The 22352-nt window shown below is 50.7% G+C and overlaps 2 protein-coding genes across 4 annotated transcripts in view; both read left to right on the top strand.

Annotated features, from left to right (window-relative positions):
• The first annotated feature begins 8101 nt into the window (after positions 1–8101).
• Positions 8102–14061, top strand: Rabggta (Rab geranylgeranyltransferase subunit alpha). Of its 2 annotated transcripts, XM_008839803.3 has the most exons (17): positions 8102–8187; positions 8502–8552; positions 8714–8824; positions 9164–9288; positions 9461–9648; positions 9911–10114; positions 10418–10501; positions 10572–10654; positions 10744–10845; positions 10952–11057; positions 11151–11202; positions 11354–11442; positions 11567–11655; positions 11748–11864; positions 12633–12746; positions 13002–13089; positions 13836–14061. In XM_008839803.3, the coding sequence occupies exons 2-17, from the start codon at positions 8550–8552 to the stop codon at positions 13982–13984; spliced, it is 1704 nt and encodes a 567-aa protein (XP_008838025.1). In that variant the 5' UTR covers positions 8102–8187; positions 8502–8549; the 3' UTR covers positions 13985–14061. The 2 variants fall into 2 exon arrangements, with proteins under 2 accessions (XP_008838025.1, XP_029422716.1); XM_029566856.1 differs by lacking the exons at positions 12633–12746; positions 13002–13089; positions 13836–14061 and adding an exon at positions 12002–12626.
• Positions 14062–16309: 2248 nt separating this feature from the next.
• Tgm1 (transglutaminase 1) overlaps positions 16310–22352 on the top strand; it is a 14407-nt gene continuing 8364 nt past the window's right edge. Inside the window, exons 1-9 of one of the 2 annotated variants that reach the window (XM_008839804.3) lie at positions 16310–16458; positions 17158–17466; positions 17606–17794; positions 18761–19009; positions 19383–19501; positions 19629–19736; positions 20159–20333; positions 20706–20844; positions 20984–21087. In XM_008839804.3, coding sequence (XP_008838026.1) covers positions 17163–17466; positions 17606–17794; positions 18761–19009; positions 19383–19501; positions 19629–19736; positions 20159–20333; positions 20706–20844; positions 20984–21087 — 1387 coding nt within the window. In that variant the 5' untranslated portion in view covers positions 16310–16458; positions 17158–17162. The remainder of the gene's footprint in view (positions 16459–17157; positions 17467–17605; positions 17795–18760; positions 19010–19382; positions 19502–19628; positions 19737–20158; positions 20334–20705; positions 20845–20983; positions 21088–22352) is intronic. The other variant, XM_029566859.1, reaches the window with a different exon arrangement.

Consider the following 22352-nt stretch of genomic DNA (forward strand, 5'->3'; position numbering starts at 1 on the left):
TAGGTCTAGCCCTTAAGCCTTGCCCTTTCCTTTCCTGGCTAGCCTGTTCCCTCCCTTTCCCTAGCCAGGAAGTATAATATAGGCACATAGTAGTACCACTGGCCATCTCAGCCTGACTCAGAAGGAACTGGGATATCAGGAGACTAGAAGTAATCCAAGTACTCAAAGAACCTCAGGACGCTGAAGGAATGGGAAAAATTTAGGACCTTCTTGAGTTCTGAGTCACTAGTTCCCTGGGTCCATCTCAGGGATCAGAATCTTGGAGAATTTCAGGGAAGGGGAGACTCTCATCTGTTAATGTCTATTAACTTTTTTCAAAGTGGTTGAGTAACACTTGCTTCACTACCTCCCAGGACGGTAAGTTCACCACCATCACGGAGGCCCATTCCACCTTTGGCCAGCTTTAATGATTAGACAGACAGTCCTTTATGATGAGTCTACAGACTCACTGGTCTTTTTCTTTTCTCTCAAGAGACACAGGAGCAGTGTAGCTCCTACCCCAGGATTTTGAGAACGATTATCTTCTACCTGAGTCTTCCAGTTGAGCCGCCAATGTCCTACTTCTGCCTCTCCTCACCATCCTAATTTCTTCCTCTAGACTACAGTTTGTCTCTGTCCCTCTTAAAATAGAACACACACTCCCAACTGGATCTAACTACCACAGAGCCTGAGGCCTATGAGCCCTATCGCTCTGAGCACTAAAGATCTGTCAGTATAGCGCAAATTCATGCTGTTTCTGCTAAGCAAGCAGTCTACTCTTACCAACCCAGAGCCAGCCAGAATCTCCATCTTCACACTCTGATGTTATTTCACCTCCCATACATTTGCTCTTATGAAGACAATTGTTTGAGGACCAAAGAACTTGACTTTAGCCCTCCCTATTCAATACTATCAAATACATCCCCCCAAACTGTCCAGATCCCATAATGCAGTATTTGTGCCTACCTGTCACTGAAAAAATGGCACTACCAGGAACCACCTTCCAACCTCACAAAGACACATTAGTTAGTGTTATCTGGAGCTGGACACCCTACAACTTATTGTTACAACAGTATTACTATATGTCATGCAACCCACAGTTCATCATCTTGAGGCTCAATGTATGCTGATATTCCTGATGGTCACAAAAGTACTAAGATTCAGAAACCTGGCTTCCAACCTTGGCTCCACCTCCAGTGTGAATGTGACTTATGTCACTGAGTATCTTTGGGCTATGGAGGACTCATCAAGCCCTGTCTCTGACATCTTGCTCTTTGATGGCCAGGGTTTAAGAGGAAGAATCAGGAAGTTGGGGGCAGAGGAAGATCACTGTCATAAAAGATAACCATGGGGCACTTCTGCCCCTTTGCTCTGAGGAACTTCAGCTCTGCCCTCACTGCTGCTCTGCTCACCCCACTTTTTATTTCCTTTACCATGACTCAGGCTGCACCTCAGACTTCCCAACATTTGATTTCTCCTCAAGTCCCAGGGTGCCTCCTTATATAAATGTCTAAGCACTCATCATTTGAAAACTACTGAACTACATCGCACCCAAGCTCCATCCCCTTACTGGCTTCTTCCCTGGGCGGTAGGAAGAAACCCTCCAGCACGTTCACCCCAGCTTCCCAGATGTCTCCTTCCACACTTCCTCCCATATTTCCGGCTTTGGCCTGCTCAGTAGAGTACAATATGCAGGGCCAGGCCAGAGACAACATGAAGAAGGCAGAGTCCTCTAGAATCTGACGCCCTGGACACCAGGCTGTATCACCTCTGAGCATGTGGCCTCTAGCAGAGGCTGTTTCTTGTCGTAATGGCTACACAGCATTTAGTTGTGATTGTTTCCCATTAACAATGGCTTTAGCAATGCAGAAGCTCTCTTTCTTTCCACTGTCCACATACCCCTCTGCAGCTCCATCCAGCACTCCCAGCCCTGCCCAAACTAACCATGACTCTACCAAAGCTTGTTTGTGGGTCCCCTCATCTTCCCTCTCCCTGGATCACACATTCCCTGCTATGGTGTAATTACTATGTGCACATGCCTGACACCCACGATGACCTCTTCTTCTCTGACCTCTCAGCTTTTTTTCTCCAGGCAAATATTTCTTGCTGCCTCCAGACATCTCCACGTCAAACCCAACAGAGTAGAAGCAACCCTTCCTCGTCTCACACAAGCCTCCCTCCTCTACCACATCCCAGTAGAACCACAACCTCTGCAGAAACCACAGATTCTCAAGTCGCTCAGTTTTCAAACCTGTATACATTGCATCCTCACTGTGTAATATCGATAATAATACCTACATATGCCCACAGTGAGCGCATTAAGTGGTCTAACTGGGCTTGGTTGATACCCAATCATTGCTTGTTACTTTTCTCAACATAGAGAACAGGAAAATCTCTTCAAATATCAGATCGGGCCCTCAACCACCTGCCTGGTTCTCACTATCCCACAAATATAACTCCTGATTGTTCCTTTTGCCTTAAGCAAGAGGCTTGTCATCAATTCTCTTGTTCTTATCTCCAAGGGCACCTGTGTCAGCCTCTCTCTGCCAGCCAGCTAAGTCTGTTTACTTTTCTCTCCCCCACCCGCACGTCATACTACATGTCTGAAATGCCCTTCCTGCCCTCTCTTTCCAAAATACAGGCCCTACATTTTTGAATGCAGATTTTTTTCATGAGACTCACTTCCTCTCTTAAGCCTGCCTGACTCAACCTTTCCCGTTTCAAAATCTCTAATCATTAAATAGTATTTCATGCTTACCTCAACCTTCATCCACCCCCTTTCCTCCCTTTCCTCCTCCTGTAGTAACTATAATGCAACACTGATATAACCAAACATGGCAAACCTTCACCTGTAGGCACCTGTGTTCCTGGTATCTGCTTGTACACCTGCGTATACACAACAGGAAACAAGATCAGGTAGGCCAAAAAAAAAAAAAAATCAAAGCAAACAACACAAACAAAAAGCCAGGTGATGAAGTGAGACTGGACCAGAACCAAGTATGAGCCTCATCTGGCTACTTAGTGCATGGGTGGCCCTCAGCAAGATTGGATCTTTTCGAACCTCAGTTTCTTGCATGAAATCATGAATAGCAAAACTAATTATTATAATAACTATATCATCTTTGCTTATTATTCACTGAGCCCTATTCAGCGCAGGTATTATTCAAAGCACTGTACATGGGCTTGGGGACTTAGCTCAGTGGTAGAACACTTGCCTAGCAAGCGCAAGGCCCTGGGTTCGGTCCTCAGCTCTGGAAAAAAAAAAAAGACAAAATCAAAGCACTCTACATAGCTTATTTACTCTTCAACTCAAACATCTAGATAGATTTTTCTTATGTTTCTATTGAAGAAACTGAGACATAAAAGGAAGTAATTTGAGTAACTGCCTCAACAAGTCACAAAGCTAGTAAGTGGTCAAGTAAGGATTAGATCCAGTAATTGGCTCCAGACTCCATGTTTTCAGTTTGTGATTTTTATTTTTTAATCTTTTTGAGACAGGGTCTCCCTATAGCCCCAGCTGGCCTGGAACTTGCTATGTAGACTAGGCTGGCCTCGATCTCACAGAGATCCTCCTGCCTCTGCCTCCCAGTGCTAGAATCAAAGGCATGTGCCACCACACCTTGCTTTACTTTTATTTTTGAAACAGGATCTTACCATATAGAACAGGATGACCTTGAACTCAGGACCCTCCTGCCTCAGCCTCTCAAGTACAGGGATTACAGATGTGAACTACCATATTAGCCTGGGTCTATGTAAACCATTCTCCTACTGGCTGTGTGTGTGTGTGTGTGTGTGTGTGTGTGTGTGTGTGTGTATTCTAGTTTGGTATCTGTTGCTATAATAAACACTATGATCAAAAGAAACATGGGGAGAAAAGATTTATTTGGCTTACAGGTTATAGTCCATCATCCAGGGAAACCAAGGCAGGAGCTCAAGGCAGGAACCTGGAGGCAGGAGCTGAAGCAGCAACCCTGGAGTTCCAAGCTCACATTCAGCTACCCTTCTTCTTTTCCTTCTTTGTTTTTTTTTTTTTTTTTTTTTTTGGACTTTTTGAGACAGGGTCTCCCTGTAGCCCCAGCTGTCCTGGAACTCACTATGTAGACCAGGCTGGCCTTGAAACACAGAGATCCACCTGCCCTCTGCCTCCCGAGTGCTGGGATTAAAGGTGTGCACCACCACACCAGGCTCAGCTACCTTTCTTATATAACACAGGCCCACCTGACTAGGGATGGTATCACCTACAGTGGGCTGGGCCCTCCTACACCAATTAGGAATCCAGAAAATGCTCAACAGAAATGCCTACAGGCCAATCTGATGGAAATTCTTGAATTGAGATTCCCTCTTCCCAGAGGTTTGTGTCAAGCTGAGAAAAACTAATCAGCACAGTGTCTGTGTATTTATGCATGTTTATGTGTGTGTTACTGTGTGTGTGCATGTATGCACTCACCTCACATATGCAGAGGTCCCATCACAGTGTCTGCAACAAAGAAAACCAGTCAGTCAAGTACATTTTCCTCATGGGCCTGAAGCATGTAAGGCCAGGAAAAGTGACTCTTTTCCTCTATAACATGTTACAGGACCTAGAAAAAGACTGAGTATATAGTGGCCACTTTGCATACATTTCTAAAGCTTGAAATAAATGTGGAGGAAATATAAAGTGTCCCGTGCTATCGTCTCGCCAGCAAGAACGACGCGGCACACTCAGGATCCTTCTGCAGAAAAGCTTTAATGCATCTTGAGAGGGAGAGCATAAGCTTACAGGGCGAAGACCCCGAATGTCGGAAACCCAGCCCTTATATAGGTTAGTAAGCCCGTCTTGGACGTGGCAACTCTTGATTGGTCGCAAACTCATCAGCCCATGTCACGCCACGAGGTAGGCAGAGACTAGAAGGTGGAAAATTACTTCGGGCATGCGTACTGACTTATTTACTGCTCAGCATGAACCGGATGTGAGCGTCATCTTGTAATGGCGTCTGCAGGGACGGTAGGCGGCTCCCCACAATAAAGATTGAAAGTCAGCCAGCCACGATGGCACATGCCTGTAATCCCAACACTTGGGGAGGATGAGATAAGAATACTGCAGGTCTGAGGCCATTGTGGATACAGTGAGATCTTGCCTTAAAATAATAACTACTTAATGATGTGCTTTTGTATTCAGATGCAAGTTATGAACATACACATGCTACAAGGACACACACTTCTTTTTTTGTTTTTCTTGTTTGTTTTGTTTTTTGTCTTTTTCAGGCAGGGTCTCCCTGTAGCCCCAGCTGGCCTGGAACTTGATATAGACCAGGCTGGCCTCAAACTCAGAGATCTTCTGAGATCCTCACCATCACGCCTAGCTGCACACATACTTCTTACAAAAAAAATTACACAGCTGAGGCTGGAGAGATAGCTCAGTGGTTAAGGGCACTGGCTGTACTTGCGGAGGATCTAGGTTCTGTTCCCAGCACCCATATGGTGGCTAACAACCATCTATAACTCCAGTTCCAGATGGTCCAATGCCCTCTTCTGACCCCCACAGGCTTTGCATGCATGTGGTACATACATGCAGGCAAAACACTCGTACGCATAATTTAAATAAAAACATTACACAGCCGGGTGCAGTGGGAGGAGTCTATAGATCTGTCTACTCAGTAGACTGGGGCAGGATATCACTTCAGTCTTTGAGGAGTTTTTGGCCAGCCTGGTCAACATAGCAAGACCTTCTCTCAAAAAAATTTTTTCCACACAAACAGAGTCACTGGTCCCTTCAGCCTCAAGAAGACTCTATCAGGAAAATCTCCTGAGTTGGTCCAGGTCATGTGAAGTCCCTCTGACCCCTGATTCCCAACCACATTCCATTAGGCCAGCCAAGCCAGGCCCACACCATATGATGATGATGATGATGATGATGATTATTATTATTATTATTTAAGACAGGGTCTCCCTGTAGCCCCAGCTGGCCTAGAATTTACCAGGTAGACCAGGCTGGCCTCAATCTCACAGAGATCTGCCTGCCTCTGCCTCCTGAGTGCTGGGACTAATGGTGTGTACCACCACGCCAGAAGCTTAGTATGTAGACCAGGATAGCCTTGAACTCACAGAGCTCTGCCTGCTTCTGCCTCCCCAAGTGATGGGATTAAAGGCATGTGCCACCATGTGATATTTTGTTCATTCATTTAAGTAATCACAAAAGAAATGAAACTAGGTGTTAGAAAAGCACGGTCAAAGTATGGTTCTTGTCACTCCCAGAACTTTCAACCTGATTGGAGATGCTGGTACCAAGGCTTACCTACAGCAGGCAAAGAGAAAGGAACACCATCTCTGATAGTACCTATGAAGGTCTATCAAGTCAGACTGGAGCATTTTGGAGAACATCCTGTAGGTGACACTTGTGTTAAATATTAAAGATGAGGGCTGGAGAGATGGCTCAGCAGTTAAGACCACTGGTTGTTCTTGCAGAAGACCCAGGTTCGAATCCCAGCACCCACAAGGAAGCTAACAACTGTCTGTAACTCTAGTTCCAGGGGATCCAACAGCCTCTTCTGACCCCCAAGGGCATTGCACGACACAGGTGCACTTACCTACGCATACACATAAAAATAAGTAAATAAAATATTAAAGATTAACAGGAGCAAGGGAAGGGAATGGAGGAAAGAGAGTCAAAAAGGAGGAATAAGTCAACATGTTTTGGGCATTGCATGAGGGTTTTAGCTGAAATGCTTTTTAACAGGGTCAGGTAGGATATACAGCCAGAGGGTAGACAGAGCCTAAATGCCAAAATGCCTGATGTACTAAGCTGAGAGATTCGAATTCTGTTCCCAAAGGCTATCCACAGCCACAGGGGGCTTCTAGGCAGAGATGTGGTATGGAATCTCTGATAAAGGAAGATCCAGCAGCATGAAGGATGAATTGATATTAGAGGAGACAATGTAGAGATGGAGAACATTTCAATAGCCTTTGTGAGCTGGCATAGAGAGGATATCAAAGTGAGCTAAGAAGTGGGAAAGGAATAATGCCATTCACTACAACAGGACACAGAAAGTCCAGAATCCATATAGGAGACAGGGCACAATAGCTTTTTTTACTTTTTAAAAATTTTTTTATTGTTTTTATTTTGTGTATGTGTTTATTGCTTGCATGTAGGTAAGTGCATCCATGCCATGCCATGCCCATGGAGGACAAAAGAAGCTGTCAGATCCCCTGGAATTGGAATTATGGACAGTTGTTACCTGCCATGTGGGTGCTGGGATTCAAACCCGGGTCTTCTGCAAGAACAGCCGGTATTCTTAATCTCTGAGCCATCTCTCCAGCCCCAGGACACAATATCTTGTAGCTTTTATAGTTTGAGGTATCTGAGACATCCAGGTAATATCCAATTTTTTTTTAAATAGAGTCTCACTATATTGTCCAAGCTGGCCTCAAACTTCAGAATCTCCCGCCTCAGCCTCCTGAATAGCTGGCAATACACGCATTACCACTGCCCCTGACTTTTTCCAAACAGTCCTGAATGTCTATATATGTTGATATATTCATTTATGCTTGTGAACATCTGGGCTGAAAATAGAGGTTTGAGGGTCATCAGCTTACAGGTAGTAATTAAAACCATGAGAGTGGATGAAATCACCAAGAAAGTGTAAGGCCGATTTGTGGCCAAGGACTGAGCTCTGGGACGTTCCAACTCCTCAGACTTCGCTTGATAATGTTCTCCCAGGAACGGTGGGTGCAGGGCAAAGTGCGAGCACTGGAACCTGGAGATCACCAACATTTAGGTAAAGTGAGCGGTTGAAAACGAAAGAGATAAGGTGCAGAAGACACAACATAAAGAAGCATAAAGTGTAACGTCAGTAATGAAAGCAACAGACGTCAGAGAAAGTAAGAACAGGAAACAGATTATTTTGACACCTGGGGCACGCCGGGTTCCGTCAGAGAAAGGTCAGTGGAGTAGTGAGGGTGTAGGTTTCCGGCTATTGGTGAGATAACTTCAACTAGGCTGCAGTTTGCGTTGCTAACTGGAACAGCCGCAAGGCGCATCCATAGGGTCTCCAGGGTCGCGCGTGCGTGCTCCTGCAGGAACTGCTCTCGGCCGGTCACAGCGCGCCGCTCCCCCGCCAGGCCTGCAGAGGGCGCAGCGGGCCTTGGGGGGGGCGCACGGCCGCTCTAGCCAGCCTCGGACTCGCTGGCAGGCGCCGCAGCTGCACGTCCTCCGCGCCTCCTCCTGCGCAGGTGGGTCCCCCCGCGAGGCGGGTGCAGAGGGGCCGAGGGACTGGCGGCAGCACTGTCCCGGGCGCGGTGCGGTTCCTGTAGCCCACAAGCCTCGGCTCGGGCTGCAGCCCCGGAGGGCCGGGCTCCGGGGAGAGCAGCACGTACAGAGGTTCCAGCGGTGCGGATCGCCTGCGGAACTCGCAGAGCCTGTCCTGGAACCTCTTTGCACCCCGGGGACCTCCGCCCAGGCCGCCTGACAGCTTCTGGGAACACCTGGGGGGGGCGGAGCTGTGGGGGCGGGGCTCCGTGATTGACACCTCTCTTCCCTGACTTAGCGGGCTACGACTCGACCCCTCCCCCGTCCAGAAAGCTGAACCGGCAGGATGGTGAGAACCCCGAGCCCAGCCCCTCTCCCCTGTGTGCCCACGTCCTCAGCCCACGTGGCTGACTGCACTGCCTCCTAGGAACCCAGGGCTCCACTGTGGGGGTTCTGCAGGTCTGCCCCTGCAAGGCCACCTGCATTTTCCCCACCAACCCATCCCTACAGCACGGGCGCCTAAAGGTGAAGACGTCTGAAGAGCAGGCAGAAGCCAAAAGGCTAGAGCGGGAGCAGAAGCTGAAACTCTACCAGTCAGCCACTCAAGCTGTCTTCCAGAAGGTGGGGCTCTCAGAGGTAGCCCCAACCCCTAAGCATAACACAGAAGCCAAGAGTTTTACCCCAGTCACGGATCCAAATCTGGGATCTGTTTCTTGTAACTCTGTCACCTTGGGCAAGTCTAGATTTGTTCATCTGTAAAACGGGGCTAATAATTGCACATCCTACATAAGAGTGTTGTGAGGATTAAATGAGAGAGTACCTGGGAGACTGTATAATGCTTTGCATAGTACCTGTTGTGTACAATGAGATTCAAAGAATACTGGGTGGTTATGAGTTTATGTTATCTATCCTGGAGCTGGGAGAATGTTAGGATCTCTAGCCCTGTACCTGTCTTTTCAGCGGCAGGCTGGAGAGCTGGATGAGTCAGTGTTGGAACTGACAAGCCAGATTCTGGGAGCCAATCCTGATTTTGCCACCCTCTGGAACTGTCGCCGAGAGGTGCTCCAGCAGCTGGAGGTCCAGAAGTGTGTATTGGTTCAGTGTCCCAGGAAGACCCCGTTGGCCCTGCCTTGGTGCAGAGGAGGCATGGAGTAGTGAGGGGCATAGAGATAAGATGGTGGGGGACCAGGTACAGGAAGTTAGGGGTGAGCTGAGGTTGGGTGTTGGAGGGCCAGACACCCCGCCCTTTGGTTGCAGATCCCCTGAGGAATTGGCTGCTCTGGTGAGGGCAGAATTGGGCTTCCTGGAGAGCTGCCTACGCGTGAACCCTAAGTCCTACGGCACGTGGCACCACCGCTGCTGGCTGCTAGGCCGCCTGCCTGAGCCCAACTGGGCCCGGGAGCTGGAGCTATGTGCACGCTTTCTCGAGGTTGATGAGCGGAACTGTAAGTACCAAAGATCCTGTCTCCACAGACCTCATGTGCTCCACGTCCTCGTACTGGATCCTCATTAAGGCCCAGAGTCGGGAGGGATGTTCAGGTTCCAGTACCAGGGTCCACTGGGGCTAGTGCTTGAAAGGGATGCTAGAACCTGATGGGACTTCTATGGTCAGCATGGAGGTATTTCCAGGGGTCTCTGAGGGGTACCAGTGCAGTAGCTCTTCTTCATCCTGCTTCTGAGATAGGGTTCCTCCCTCCACGCCCCCAGTTCACTGCTGGGACTATCGGAGATTTGTGGCTGCACAGGCTGCTGTGGCCCCTGCAGAGGAGCTGGCCTTCACCGACAGCCTCATCACCCGGAACTTCTCTAACTATTCCTCCTGGCATTACCGCTCCTGCCTCTTGCCCCAGCTGCACCCCCAGCCAGACTCTGGTCCACAGGGACGCCTCCCTGAAGATGTACTGCTGAAAGGTTAGCAGGCCCGGGGGATTCTGGCAAGGATGCTGCAGCATCACCCTTTCAGTCCTGATGCCTGCCTGACCCTGTTCTGAGCCTGTCACTCGGGTTTACTGAGCACCTACTTCTTGCCTGTCTTTGGGGGTCCATATGACTTAGTGCCTGGCTTCAAGGAGCTCAGGTGTTTGATGAGGAAGATAAAACTGGCACATGTAGCCCCTGTGTAAGGCCAGGTGTGAGACTTGAGAGCTGTTGGAATGGCCAGGATCCCACCAGCCTGCTGATACAATCCCACCATTCCTCTCTGACCCCCCTCAGAGCTGGAGCTGGTGCAGAATGCCTTCTTCACTGACCCCAATGATCAGAGTGCCTGGTTCTATCACCGCTGGCTCCTGGGTCGGGGTAAGCAGTGGGAAGAGGCTGAAGGAATGGGAAAAGATTTAAGGAAACCTGAGGCTATGTCTCTCCCCAGCGGACCCCCAGGATGCTCTGCGCTGCCTCCATGTGAGCCGGGACGAGGCCTGTCTGTCTGTCTGCTTTTCTCGGCCCCTAATAGTGAGTCCAATGTTTTTACTAAGAGAATCATAGTACTCTGGGCCTGGTGGTGTCATGTCTGATGGACCTCTCTTTGTCCCCCATGTCAGGTGGGCTCCAGGATGGGGACCTTGCTACTCATGGTTGATGAGTCACCCTTGAGTGTGGAGTGGAGAACCCCAGATGGCAGGAACCGGCCCAGCCATGTCTGGGTATCCCAGAATTGATGGGGCAGAAATGAAGGTTTGGAGCAGGACTAGGGTGGGACAGTCAGCAAAGTGGTGAGGCCAGGACATTTCCTTGACCTAGTGCTCCCAGCTCTGTGACCTGCCTGCTGCCTCTCTCAATGACCAGTTGCCCCAACATACATTTCGGGTCATTTGGACAACAAGTGATGCCGAGAAGGAGTGTGTGCTTTTAAAAGGTGATGTAATGTAAAGCCCTTCCCATTGCAGCTCTTCCTCAGTCTTTCCTTTCCTCCTGGTATCCCCTCCTAAACACTTGCCCTTTCCCTTAGGCCATCAGGAGTGTTGGTGCCGAGACTCAGCCACTGAAGAGCAGCTATTCAGGTGATGACAAGAGCCCATGGACAAGGAGAGGGGCTCTAGGCATCAGGCAGTTGGGACAGGAGGCCTATGCCTGGGGGAGATGGCTCAGACTCGGTGCTAGGAATGACTAGGGCTGTGGACATCATCCCTTCCCTACTCTGCCCCCTCTCAGGTGTGAGCTGTCAGTGGAAAAGTCAACAGTGCTACAGTCTGAGCTTGAATCCTGTAAGGAACTTCAGGAGCTGGAACCTGAGAATAAATGTAAGATCATTCCCTGAGCCTGTACCCAAGAACATGTTGAGAAAGCCTCTGTCCAGGGCATTCCCTTGAGGAGAGGGTCTCAAAAGAGAATGGAAACAAATCCATTTCCCCACCCTCTCCCCAGGGTGCCTGCTGACCATCATCCTGTTGATGCGGGCACTGGACCCCCTTCTCTATGAGAAAGAGACACTGCAGTACTTCCAGACCCTGAAGGCAAGTCACGCCTGAGGGAACGGGTCAGGGGAGGCCCAGTGGGCAGCTGGAAGGCAGTTGACCTACATACTTCTCTGCTCCTTCTCCACCAGGCTGTGGACCCGATGCGAGCAGCCTACCTGGATGATCTGCGTAGCAAGTTCTTGCTAGAGAACAGTGTGCTCAAGATGGAGTATGCTGAGGTGCGCGTGCTTCACCTGGCTCACAAGGTATGGACCTTCCCTCGGCCCCTGCTTGCTACCCTCGCCATTCTCTGACTTTGCCTTTCATCTTAGGTGCCTTCCTGGACATTTCCTCTGCATGCAGACTGAACCATCACCTTTCTTCTGTCCTACTTCTCTGCTAGGTCTTGCACCTGTCACTTGGCTCGTCATCCTGCTTGTTTCTTAGTCTCAAATCTTGAGTCACCACAGTTGGACTAGGGAGGAGCTCAGTGGTACAGCTCTTGCCTAGCATGTACAAGGCCCTGGGTTGAATCCCCCAAAATCCCCTTATCATCCATGCTGTGCACACCAATGCTTCTCACCCTGGAGCAGGGCCCCAAACCTAAAACCTAAACATTTCTAGAGATTTCTGAAAGCCTTCCAGGCTCTGCTTTTCCTGTTTCTAGTCTCTCCCAGCCTTCTAAGCACATCAGTTTTACCTTATCACTGCAGCCCACCTCACTCCTGACAGCCCCACTCCTGCCTTGTTTGTTTGCTCCAGGACCTGCCACTGTCCTCTGTCCCTTTCACACTCCAGGTTGCCTTTTCCCATCCACTCCCACTGATCACCCCTTCCCCAACCCTGTCTGTCTGTCCTCTGTCCTTGACATGTAGCATGTACTCCCGTGGACTGAGCTATAAGGTAAGTTTCTCAAATGCTGCCAGCCTCTGTCTCAACAAGAGTCCCTAGGGGCCCATATGGGACACCATAGCTGAAGACCCTCTCCTAGATCTTGCTGAGTATCTCCCCTACCCCCACCCCACCACCCTTAGGATCTGACAGTGCTCTGCCATCTGGAACAGCTGCTCTTGGTCACTCATCTCGACTTGTCACACAATCGTCTCCGAGCCCTGCCCCCAGCCCTGGCTGCTCTGCGCTGCCTTGAGGTAAAGCATTCATTCCTCCCTTGCTGTTTTGGGTGGTCCTTCTCCCCTTTCTCCACCTCCCAAGTCTACCATGTTACAGTGATATGAGGACCTCCTAGTCCCTGCAGGTAGCTGCTTCCCCTCTAACCCAGCTTGACCCTGTGAGCCCCTCCATACACTACAAGTTGTTTCCCCTGGGCTTCTTCGTGGCTTGTACCAGCCCCAGCTGATAGCTGCCTGCTCGGCTTTGTGCCTCCCCTCCTCTCTGCTCCTCAGGTGCTGCAGGCCAGTGATAATGCCATAGAGTCCCTGGACGGTGTGGCTAACCTACCCCGGCTGCAAGAGCTGTTGCTGTGCAATAATCGTATCCTCCCTTCTCTCTGCTTTGCAGACAGCGCATGGGGTGAGAGGCAGGCCACAGCAGGACAGACCGCAGACACAGACAAGGACAGGGTACCATCCCAAGACCTAGGAGACAGGGCTCAGGCATTGTGAGCCCAAGGAAGATGATAGCCTGGGGCCATCTGGGTCTATCATTAACTTGTACTCTGGAGTTTTGTGGAGTGTGACTTCCTCAAGCCAGAGTTCACAAACAGGCAATCTGTAGAGATTCTTTGGGACCACATAGTATTATTTTTTAAAAAAAGGAAGTTTTTTTTTTTTTTTTTTTGGTCCTTTTGAGAAAGGGTCTCCATGTAGCTCCTGCTGCCTGGAACTCACTCTGTAGACCAGGCTGGCCTCGAACTCACAGAGGATCCGCCTGCCTCTGCCTCCCAAGTGCTGGGATTAAAGGCATGCACTACCATGCCCAGCGTGAAGTTCCATATTTTTTAAAAATCTTGAACTCTTGATTCCTCTTTTGAAAGTTGGAAGTTAGTGTAACTTTTGACCTACATTTCCATTCCACTTGGCAGCCCTTTGTTAGATAGTGAGTGCTACTTGGCAGTAGTCTCTACCTCTCCTGGTACCGCAGGCAGCCTGCTTGGTGTGCTTCCTGTGTCGCTCATCAAGCATGCTTCCAAACAGCAGCCCCCAGCTTTGGAGGGTGTCTGGGAGCAGATGAGGGGGGAAGGGTAGACCTCCAAGCTTTCCTTAACTCTCCTGCCCAAGGCCTCCAGCAGTCTTCAGTGCTCCAGCCGCTTGCCTCCTGCCCCAGGCTGGTCCTCCTCGACCTGCAGGGCAACTCACTGTGTCAGGAAGTGGGCATCCTGGAGCACCTGGCTGAACTGCTGCCTTCTGTTAGCAGCACCCTCACCTAAGAGGTCCTGCCTGTACCCTTGCCCTTTAACTTATTGGGACTGAATAAAGAATGGAAAGGCCCCCTTCAGGATGCCAAGCTTCCGTCACTGCCGCCACTATGCCATGCTTCTTAGGAAAAGGAAGAGACTTGGGTGTGGCCCTGCCTTCCTTTAATACTCTCCTCCTTGCTGTTACCCATCATGGAGAGCCAAAGCCTCAGTGTTTGGAGTACAGATCAAGGCTAGAGCTGGGTTTGAATTTACCTTCAGCTTTGGGGCTGGCACTGGGCCCAGGCTTGAGGCTGGGGTAGGGGTGGGGATCAGGTTCTGGTTTGGACCGAGCTACAGAACAGTTGTCTCTCTAGCTGGAAGAGGTCATGAAAGTGTCTCCCATGATCCCTGCCCCTTTTAGATGCCCTCTCTGCACTGGCTCTCAATTCATTCACATCTGAGAAGGCTCAGGTGCCCATTGTTCCAGGAAGAGTAGAGTGGGCCAGGACTGCTTGCCCCACCCTGTTAAGACAAGAGTGTCAGTCCCTGTAAACATCATAACCATGGTTGAAAAGCTCTTGGGAATCCTTGATCCCATTTAATCCTCACACCCTCTCAGGTATGAGATAGACTATTTGTACTGATGAAGAAACTGCTAGGACTTGCCCACGGTTACTACTGAGCACTTAGTGCTGAAACCAAATGCTAAACACTTTGGTTTAGCATTTTAGCCTCTCCTTAATTCTGTATTACTATGGAGTGGTGGAGCAGAGGCCAAGCTTCAGGCTCCCCGAGGTATTAAGATGGAGTCTGCTCTAATGGTGCCAACCAAATCCCCCCCACCCCCCACATTGTGTCATAGCATTGGAAGCCCTGAGGCACCATGCCTCCAGGGAGTGGCTCAGGGGTTAGGGCACTGACTCAAACTTGGCTGGGTAGGGAAAGAGAAAGATCAATTAAAATGAGAGTGGCAAACCAGGCATTTTCCTGGTTCTTTGCCTGGGCCCATATGTGCTCACCTGAGGCCCTGCCCCTTCTTGTATCACAAGTGATGCACAAACTGTTCCAAAGCAAAGCCCTTTGGCTGACCTGCTGCATACCTGCTTTGAATTTTCATTTCCACTGATGTGTGCACTGAGGGAACTGTTGGAAGTAGAACAGACCCTCCGCTAGGGTTTAGGGCTTGCCAGCTGGCAAGGAAAAAAGTTCACATGAGCTGGTCTGTTGGCTCTCACCTGTGATCTCAGCACTTGGTTAAAGTAGGATTGCTGTGAGTTCAAGACCTGTCTGAACTCACAGAATGAGACCCCATCTCAAAACAAAACAGAAAAGAGTCTGTGTGGGTGTGGCAGACCTGGAGCCTCGGGTCCAAGGAGAGCCTAGAGATGCCGGGCTCCTCTCCACCTTGGGGCTGTCTTAATGACATCTCTGGAGTTTCTAATATGGTATGGGGTGGAGTTAGGAAGCACATAGGTTCCTGGAGCCGGTTGGTCTAGATTCCCAGGAAGAATTCCAGGTTGGAAATGAGGGAGAATGCTCAACTCCAGCTGACAAGACACTCCTCTGTGAAGGGCATACCCTGGTGGCCTGGGGAGAACTTGGTCTCACTCAGACTTGAATGCAAAGGCCTAAGCCTTCCCTACACATTCAGGCTAGGAGGAGTAAACAGAGATTGTCCCTCTTCTGACTCCTTGAATCTCAAACTGTAGGAGACTCAAGAAGCTGAGGGACAGCTCACTCATACTCCCAGCTGTGGAGCAGCTGGAAAGAGAGACAGATGGGGAATGTGGTGGGGGTGTAAGATCTGGTAGAGCTGGCAGGTCAGGGACTGGCAGGTGGAGCCAGTCTGAGGGCCTGACTGCTGATGTCATCAGTCTGCAGCCCGGGATACTGGGACCTCCCCGGGTAGGATGAGTTCCAGGACCAGGGACCAGTTTCACAGAGCCAAGCCTGGTGGGGAATGCAAGGGAGCTTGGTAATGGGCCTGTGAGAGCAGATGTAGCCCCTCTCAGCTTGGAAACAAGACTGCCAGGAGACAGCTGCGTTTGAAAGACGTTCCCTGCACCTTAACTGCCGGCACACCCAGCCTGGCAAGAATCAATCAGGTTTGGGGTCCATCACCCAAAGCCTCGATTTTTTCAGACTGCAACCTTAGGTCTGACAGAGCCTGACCCCCCCCCCCCCCCCCCCCCCAATTCCTACATTCTGTCATTTGTGTTAAGGCCTATGGAGCCAATCCATTTTCTGCCCAACCTCCAGAGACAGCCCCTCAGAGACCGTTCTCTTGTACTGGAGACTGGGGATGAAGCAACCAACTTCCCCCTTTTTTTTTTTTCCCAGCAGTTCGGCCCCGCCCTCCCTCCCCTCATAAACCACTTACCCCGCCCGCCTCACACCTTCCACTCCAGCGGCGGCATCCAGCCTGTCCGTCCCGTCCCATCTGCCCCGACCTGCTCCACCTGGGCCCTGGGACCCAGCGCTGCCGTCACCAACACCGCTGCCAGGTGAGAGGCTCCGACATACACCTGTGTTGAGCCTCGGCGTCAAGGGTTCACACGCCCCGAGGTCCAGAAAGGAAAGCGGGTCAGCTCGCGCCTGCTGCAGGCTGTCTCCAGGGACCGGGATCTGTCCTGGCACCCGCGGTGCCCCAGCCCTCTCTGCAACCCCCACCCCCGGCGGAGTTTGCCCCGACGTGAGGAATGCCACCGCCCACCCACCTGTTTTTGTGGCAAGGCCTCTGCTTAAGAAATGGGTCCTAGAGGCTGCCAGCGACCTGGACCTCTAAACTAAGGCGCTAGCAGGTGGAGGGACCAGTACGGTGTTCCGGTCCACGCGGCTGGGTCTTGAGGCTGTGACAGACAGGTGGTGTTCACTTAGGGAATTGTGTGCATGTCCTCCGATGGATTCTCAAGTGACTTCTCCACTGGGCCTTTGTTTGGGGGATGTGATGTAGGACTATAGTGGGGTGACAGGAAGGCTTTTCTCTGCAGTGCAGAATGCTTTTTCTGGGTGGGTTTGAATGACGTCTTTGGGGGAGGGTCTTTGATGGGTGTAGGGGAATCTCAGCATCAAAACGAGATCGTTCCAGTCACCTGGCTGGACAGGAACCAGTTTCCCTGGATGAAGAGTTTCTGGGTGGGTTGGCCAGGCATCCTGGGCCCAGGAGATCTGAGCAGACCAGAGCGTCCATTGCGTCCTCACAGGCACCATGGAGGGTCCTCGCGCAGACGTGGGCCGCTGGGGCGGGAACCGCTGGCAGCCCCCTACCACACCTTCGCCAGAGCCAGAGCCAGAGCCAGAGCCAGAGCCAGACAGGCGCTCCCGCAGAGGGGGAGGAGGCCGCTCCTTCTGGGCCCGCTGCTGCGGCTGCTGCTCATGCCGGAACAGGGGCGACGATGACTGGGGTCCTGAGCCCTCCGGCTCCAGGAGTCGAGGGTCCAGCTCTCGAGGGGGCCGAAGACCCGAGTCCCGGGGCGGTGGTGTAAACGCAGCTGGAGACGGCACCATCCGAGGTGAGGCCAGCTATCCACGTTAGCCGAGAGCTGAACAGCCTTCAGGGGACCTAAAACCCATTCTGGACTCTCTAGGGGCCAGGGAGGCTAATGAGGGAGGTGTGGGCTCCTCACTGACCCCGGAGATGTGGCTTTGCAGAGGGCATGCTGGTGGTGACTGGTGTGGATCTGCTGAGTTCACGCTCAGACCAGAACCGACGAGAACACCACACAGATGAGTTCGAGTACGAAGAGCTGATTGTGCGCCGTGGGCAACCCTTCCACATAATCCTCTTCCTGAACCGGGAATATGAGTCCTCTGATCGCATCGCCCTAGAGCTGCTTATTGGTGAGGGGGGCCTGGAATGGGAAGGGTGAAGGCCCTGGACTTGTTGGAGGAGTGCTGACATTAGGGTTAGAGAGGCTTTTAGGCTCCTCCCTGACACATCTCACCTCTGCCAAACCAAGCAGGTGCAAGATTCTTGGTGTTCCCTTAATGGTGTTCTTCAGAAGAACTTGGTACTGCAGTTTCCCCAGGCTGACCCTCAAGCTTCCAGGGATATCTGTCTCACAGTACTTCCTCTTCAGGCCAGCCTCCCTGTCTCCTTCAGGACTACTGACTGTGTGTCCTTCTTGGGGGGGGGCTGATCTTTCTGTATATTACATGCTGATTTTCTCTCTCTCTCCCTCCCTCCCCGCCCCCTCTCTGTCCCATGGCATGGCCCAGGGCAGATACCTCCTCACCGCGTTGCTTGGTGACCGTTGACTGCCCAGGCTGGTGATTATGCAGCTGCTGGGGGCGGGTGACTCCTCTTACCCTTTGATTAGAGCCTGACCTTGCCCACCCCAGCCTCTAATTTCCAAGATACCCTCCACCACCACCACTTCCACCAAAGATGCTCTGGGCTCTAGAAACTGTAGCCCCAGGGAGCAGGGAGCAGAGTTACCCTTTGGTATCTGGACCGCTCTTGCCAGTGGTGCAAAGGGACTCAAGTTGGCTCTCTCCTTTAGCCTAGGCATTGGGACATGAAGCAAGCAGTGGGTGACAATGGCCCTGGTCTCTCCTCCCTACTTGAGTTCATTGTCAGGGGAACAGGTTTGGGATGTTGGACTAGGGCTTTGCCCTAACACGCGGGAGATCATGGGGCGGACACAGAGCTGCTCTAAGGGAGATTGTCACAGACTGATGTGGTAACCCAACTTAGGGACACACAAATTGGCTCACAGGCATTTCGGGTGGGGCTGGAAGAAGTCTGACTCTAGCCTCTTCCAAAGCGACTCCTTCACTGTCTAATTGCTGATCTCCTTACTCTAGGAAACAACCCCGAGGTGGGCAAGGGCACCCACGTGATCATTCCAGTGGGCAAGGGAAGTAATGAGGGATGGAAGGCACAGGTGACAAAAGCCAGTGAACATAATTTGAACTTACGGGTTCACACCTCCCCTAATGCCATCATCGGAAAGTTTCAGTTCACTGTCCGCACACACTCAGAGGCTGGAGAGTTCCAGTTGCCCTTCGATCCTCGAAACGAGATCTACATCCTCTTTAATCCCTGGTGTCCAGGTAAGCCAGCTGGTGTTAGAAGCAGAAGGTAGACAGGTCAGGGCTTCCCTTCCTAGGATCCAGCTGGGTGCCTGGGTATCTGGTCATAGGAAAAGTCAGCCTCCCATTGTCCAGAGGAGGAGGTTGAGGCCCACTGTAGAAAGGAGACCCGCCTCACTTCTCCTGATGCAGAGCCCTGGCTATGGTCAATCTTCTCAACATCTTTTTTTTTTTTTTGTAGTCCTCCATCCTTCCTGAGAGCAGTCTGATCAGGCTAGAGCATCCCAGCTCCCATTTCTTTCTGTGGATATGAGTTCTGCACAACTGGTTATGGGGCAGATAAGGCCCAGGAAGAAAATAGATGGAATTAACTATGTGTTTTCTGGGACTACAGAGGACATCGTGTATGTGGACCATGAGGACTGGCGGCAAGAATACGTGCTTAATGAGTCTGGGAGAATTTACTATGGAACAGAGGCACAGATTGGTGAGCGGACCTGGAACTATGGCCAGGTATGGTAGGGCTAGGTCATTCATGTGGACTTAGAGATGGAGGACATGGAGGGCTGAGCAGGATGCTGGCCTAGGGTTTGAGCATCACCCAGAGGGCTATGGTTACCTGTGCCCTTCCTCTTTCCAGTTTGACCATGGGGTGCTGGATGCCTGCTTGTACATCCTGGATCGAAGAGGGATGCCATATGGAGGCCGTGGAGATCCAGTCAGTGTCTCCCGGGTCATCTCTGCCATGGTAAACACCTTCATATCTCTAAACCTTACTCTGTGTCTTTCTTCCTGCCCTGCCCTCATTCCTTCTGGATTCTCCAGCCCTACCCTTGCCCTTCAGATGGTAGTGAGGGAAGGGGGTCCTGCTCCTCATCTTCCCTCCCCGTCCTGTCCCCCACCCTTTCTTTCTTGGCTTCTGTCCCAGTTCCTTTGGAATGCAGAGCCAAACCCAAAATTTGGCACACCCAAGATTGGCATTCCTATGTCAGAGCTGGGGGGATGGGGGGCACATGGGTCAGGGGAGAGTTGGGCAGGGCTTAGGCTAATGCCTAGATCCCTCCTGAGGCTTTTAAGGATGAGTGGGTGGTTGCAGAGTTAGGGGCTGGGGATCCAGCAGGTCCTGAGCCTCTCCCCCAACCCAGCCCCACCCTATCTTGTCCTGGGCAGGTGAACTCCCTGGATGACAATGGAGTCCTGATTGGGAACTGGTCTGGCGATTACTCTCGAGGCACCAACCCCTCAGCGTGGGTGGGCAGCGTGGAGATCCTGCTTAGCTACCTACGTACTGGCTATTCCGTCCCCTATGGCCAATGCTGGGTCTTTGCTGGCGTGACCACCACAGGTAGTGGACGGACTAGGTCAAGAGTCTCTATAAGGAGGGAAGGGCTCCATTTCTACCCATCCCAGCTGTGGCTACAGGATAGGGTACCAGTGAGGGTGGATGATAGACTGGCCTTAATTATCATTAATTAATGTTAACAACTGAGAGAGGCCTAAGGGAAAGGAAGTAGAAGCAATGGGCAGGGCCTGAGCCAAGCAGGTGGCCTGGCTCTCCCTAACCACAAGTGCTTTATAGCCCAAAGCCCCCTGGGTCTTATGACCCCTAACTCTGGTGGTCCTTCCCAGCCTGGCAACCTCAGTTGTTCCTTCCTTCCTGCTGGTGCCTCACCTGCACCCCACCTCTACCCTGAACCTTAACCTGACTCCCCCACAGTGTTGCGATGCCTGGGCCTCGCTACCCGTACTGTCACCAATTTCAACTCTGCACACGACACAGACACATCCCTCACTATGGACATCTACTTTGATGAGAACATGAAGCCACTTGAGCATCTGAACCATGATTCTGTTTGGTGAGGATGAGACTAAGGCTGGCCTTCCTTATGTGCTAAAGATGACCTGAAGCTTGGATGCAGAGGCTCGGGCAGGGCTGGGGCTGGGAAGGGCCTAGATGTGAGCCTCAGGCTTAGTACTCCCTCCATGCCCCTCCAGGAACTTCCATGTGTGGAATGACTGCTGGATGAAGAGGCCAGATCTACCCTCAGGCTTTGATGGGTGGCAGGTTGTAGATGCCACACCCCAGGAGACAAGCAGTGGTAAGGCAGGCTGTGCCCCATACCCTACTCTGAACCTTTCTTTATTTCCTCAACCTGGGATTAGGCTAGAGAGCCAAATCCTTTTACTCCACAGTTCTTCAAATGGGCTCATCAACCGAACCACTGTGCAACCATTAGCTTATTCTTCTCTATGTAATGTGATTGAATTTTATTTATTTATAATAACTAATATATTCAGAAGGTTCAAAAGTCAAAGAAGATTCAACAGTAAGAGGTGTCCTTCCCCTGACAAATCCACTATTCCTTTTTGTTTATTTGCTTGTTTTCATTTGTTTGTTTTGAGTCAGGGTCTCCCTGTAGCCCTAGCTGACCTGGAATTCGCTATATAGACCAGGCTGATCTTTATCTCACAGAGACCCACCTGCTTCTGACTCCTGAATCGTGGAATTAAAGGCATGCACCACCACACCTGGCTTTCCACTATTTAAAATATTTTTTCACACCTATTTATTTACTGTGTATGTGTGCATGTATGTGTACCATAGTACACATGTGGAGGTCACAGGACAACTTGCTGACATTGGTTCTTTCCCACCATGTGTGTTCTCAGGATTGAACTCAGGTCATCAGCCTTGGTAGCAAGCACCTTTACCTGTTGAGTCTTCTTGCCAGCCCCAATCCACTATTCTTTTATTATTATTATTATTATTATTATTATTATTATTAAAATAGTTTTACTAGGCCTTTGGGCATTTCATATAATAAATCTTAATAAAATTCTTGGCTTTTTGCCTAAGATCTGTCCTGGAACTCACTATGTAGACCAGGCTGGCCTTGAACTCACAGAGATCCGCCTGCCTCTGCCTCCTGAATGCTGGGACTAAAGGCGTGCACCACTACACCTGGCTATTTTTTTTTTAATTTTATGTGTATGACTATATTTCCTGCATGTATGTGAGTGCACCTGTATCGTGTAATGCTGCAGAGGTCAGAAGAGAGTTTCAGATTCCCCTGGATCTCTCCAGCCCCATCCAATCTGCTATTCTTAGCTTCTTTTTTACTTATATATTTTAATTAATTAAAGATCTCTCTCACTCTTTCTCTCTCTCTCCCATGTATATGTCTAAAAAGTCATAATTAGGACTGGGTTCAATCCCCAGCACCACACACACACACACATACACACACACACACACACACACACACACACACACACACACATACACGAAGAAATTAAAAAGAAATGAATGTGACCGGGCGTGGTGGCGCATGCCTTTAGTCCCAGCACTCGGGAGGCAGAGGCA

Source organism: Nannospalax galili, unplaced genomic scaffold (assembly GCF_000622305.1).
Source record: "Nannospalax galili isolate Female #2095 unplaced genomic scaffold, S.galili_v1.0 scaffold1119, whole genome shotgun sequence".
NCBI classification, from domain to species: domain Eukaryota; kingdom Metazoa; phylum Chordata; class Mammalia; order Rodentia; family Spalacidae; genus Nannospalax; species Nannospalax galili.

Excerpts from the sequence above, each read along its gene's own strand:
- Rabggta (XM_008839803.3), top strand. Across the intron at positions 12,747-13,001 it reads CTGCTCTGCGCTGCCTTGAG|GTGCTGCAGGCCAGTGATAA; the intron begins GTAAAGCATTCA and ends TCTGCTCCTCAG. Across the intron at positions 13,090-13,835 it reads GCTGTTGCTGTGCAATAATC|GCCTCCAGCAGTCTTCAGTG; the intron begins GTATCCTCCCTT and ends CTCCTGCCCAAG.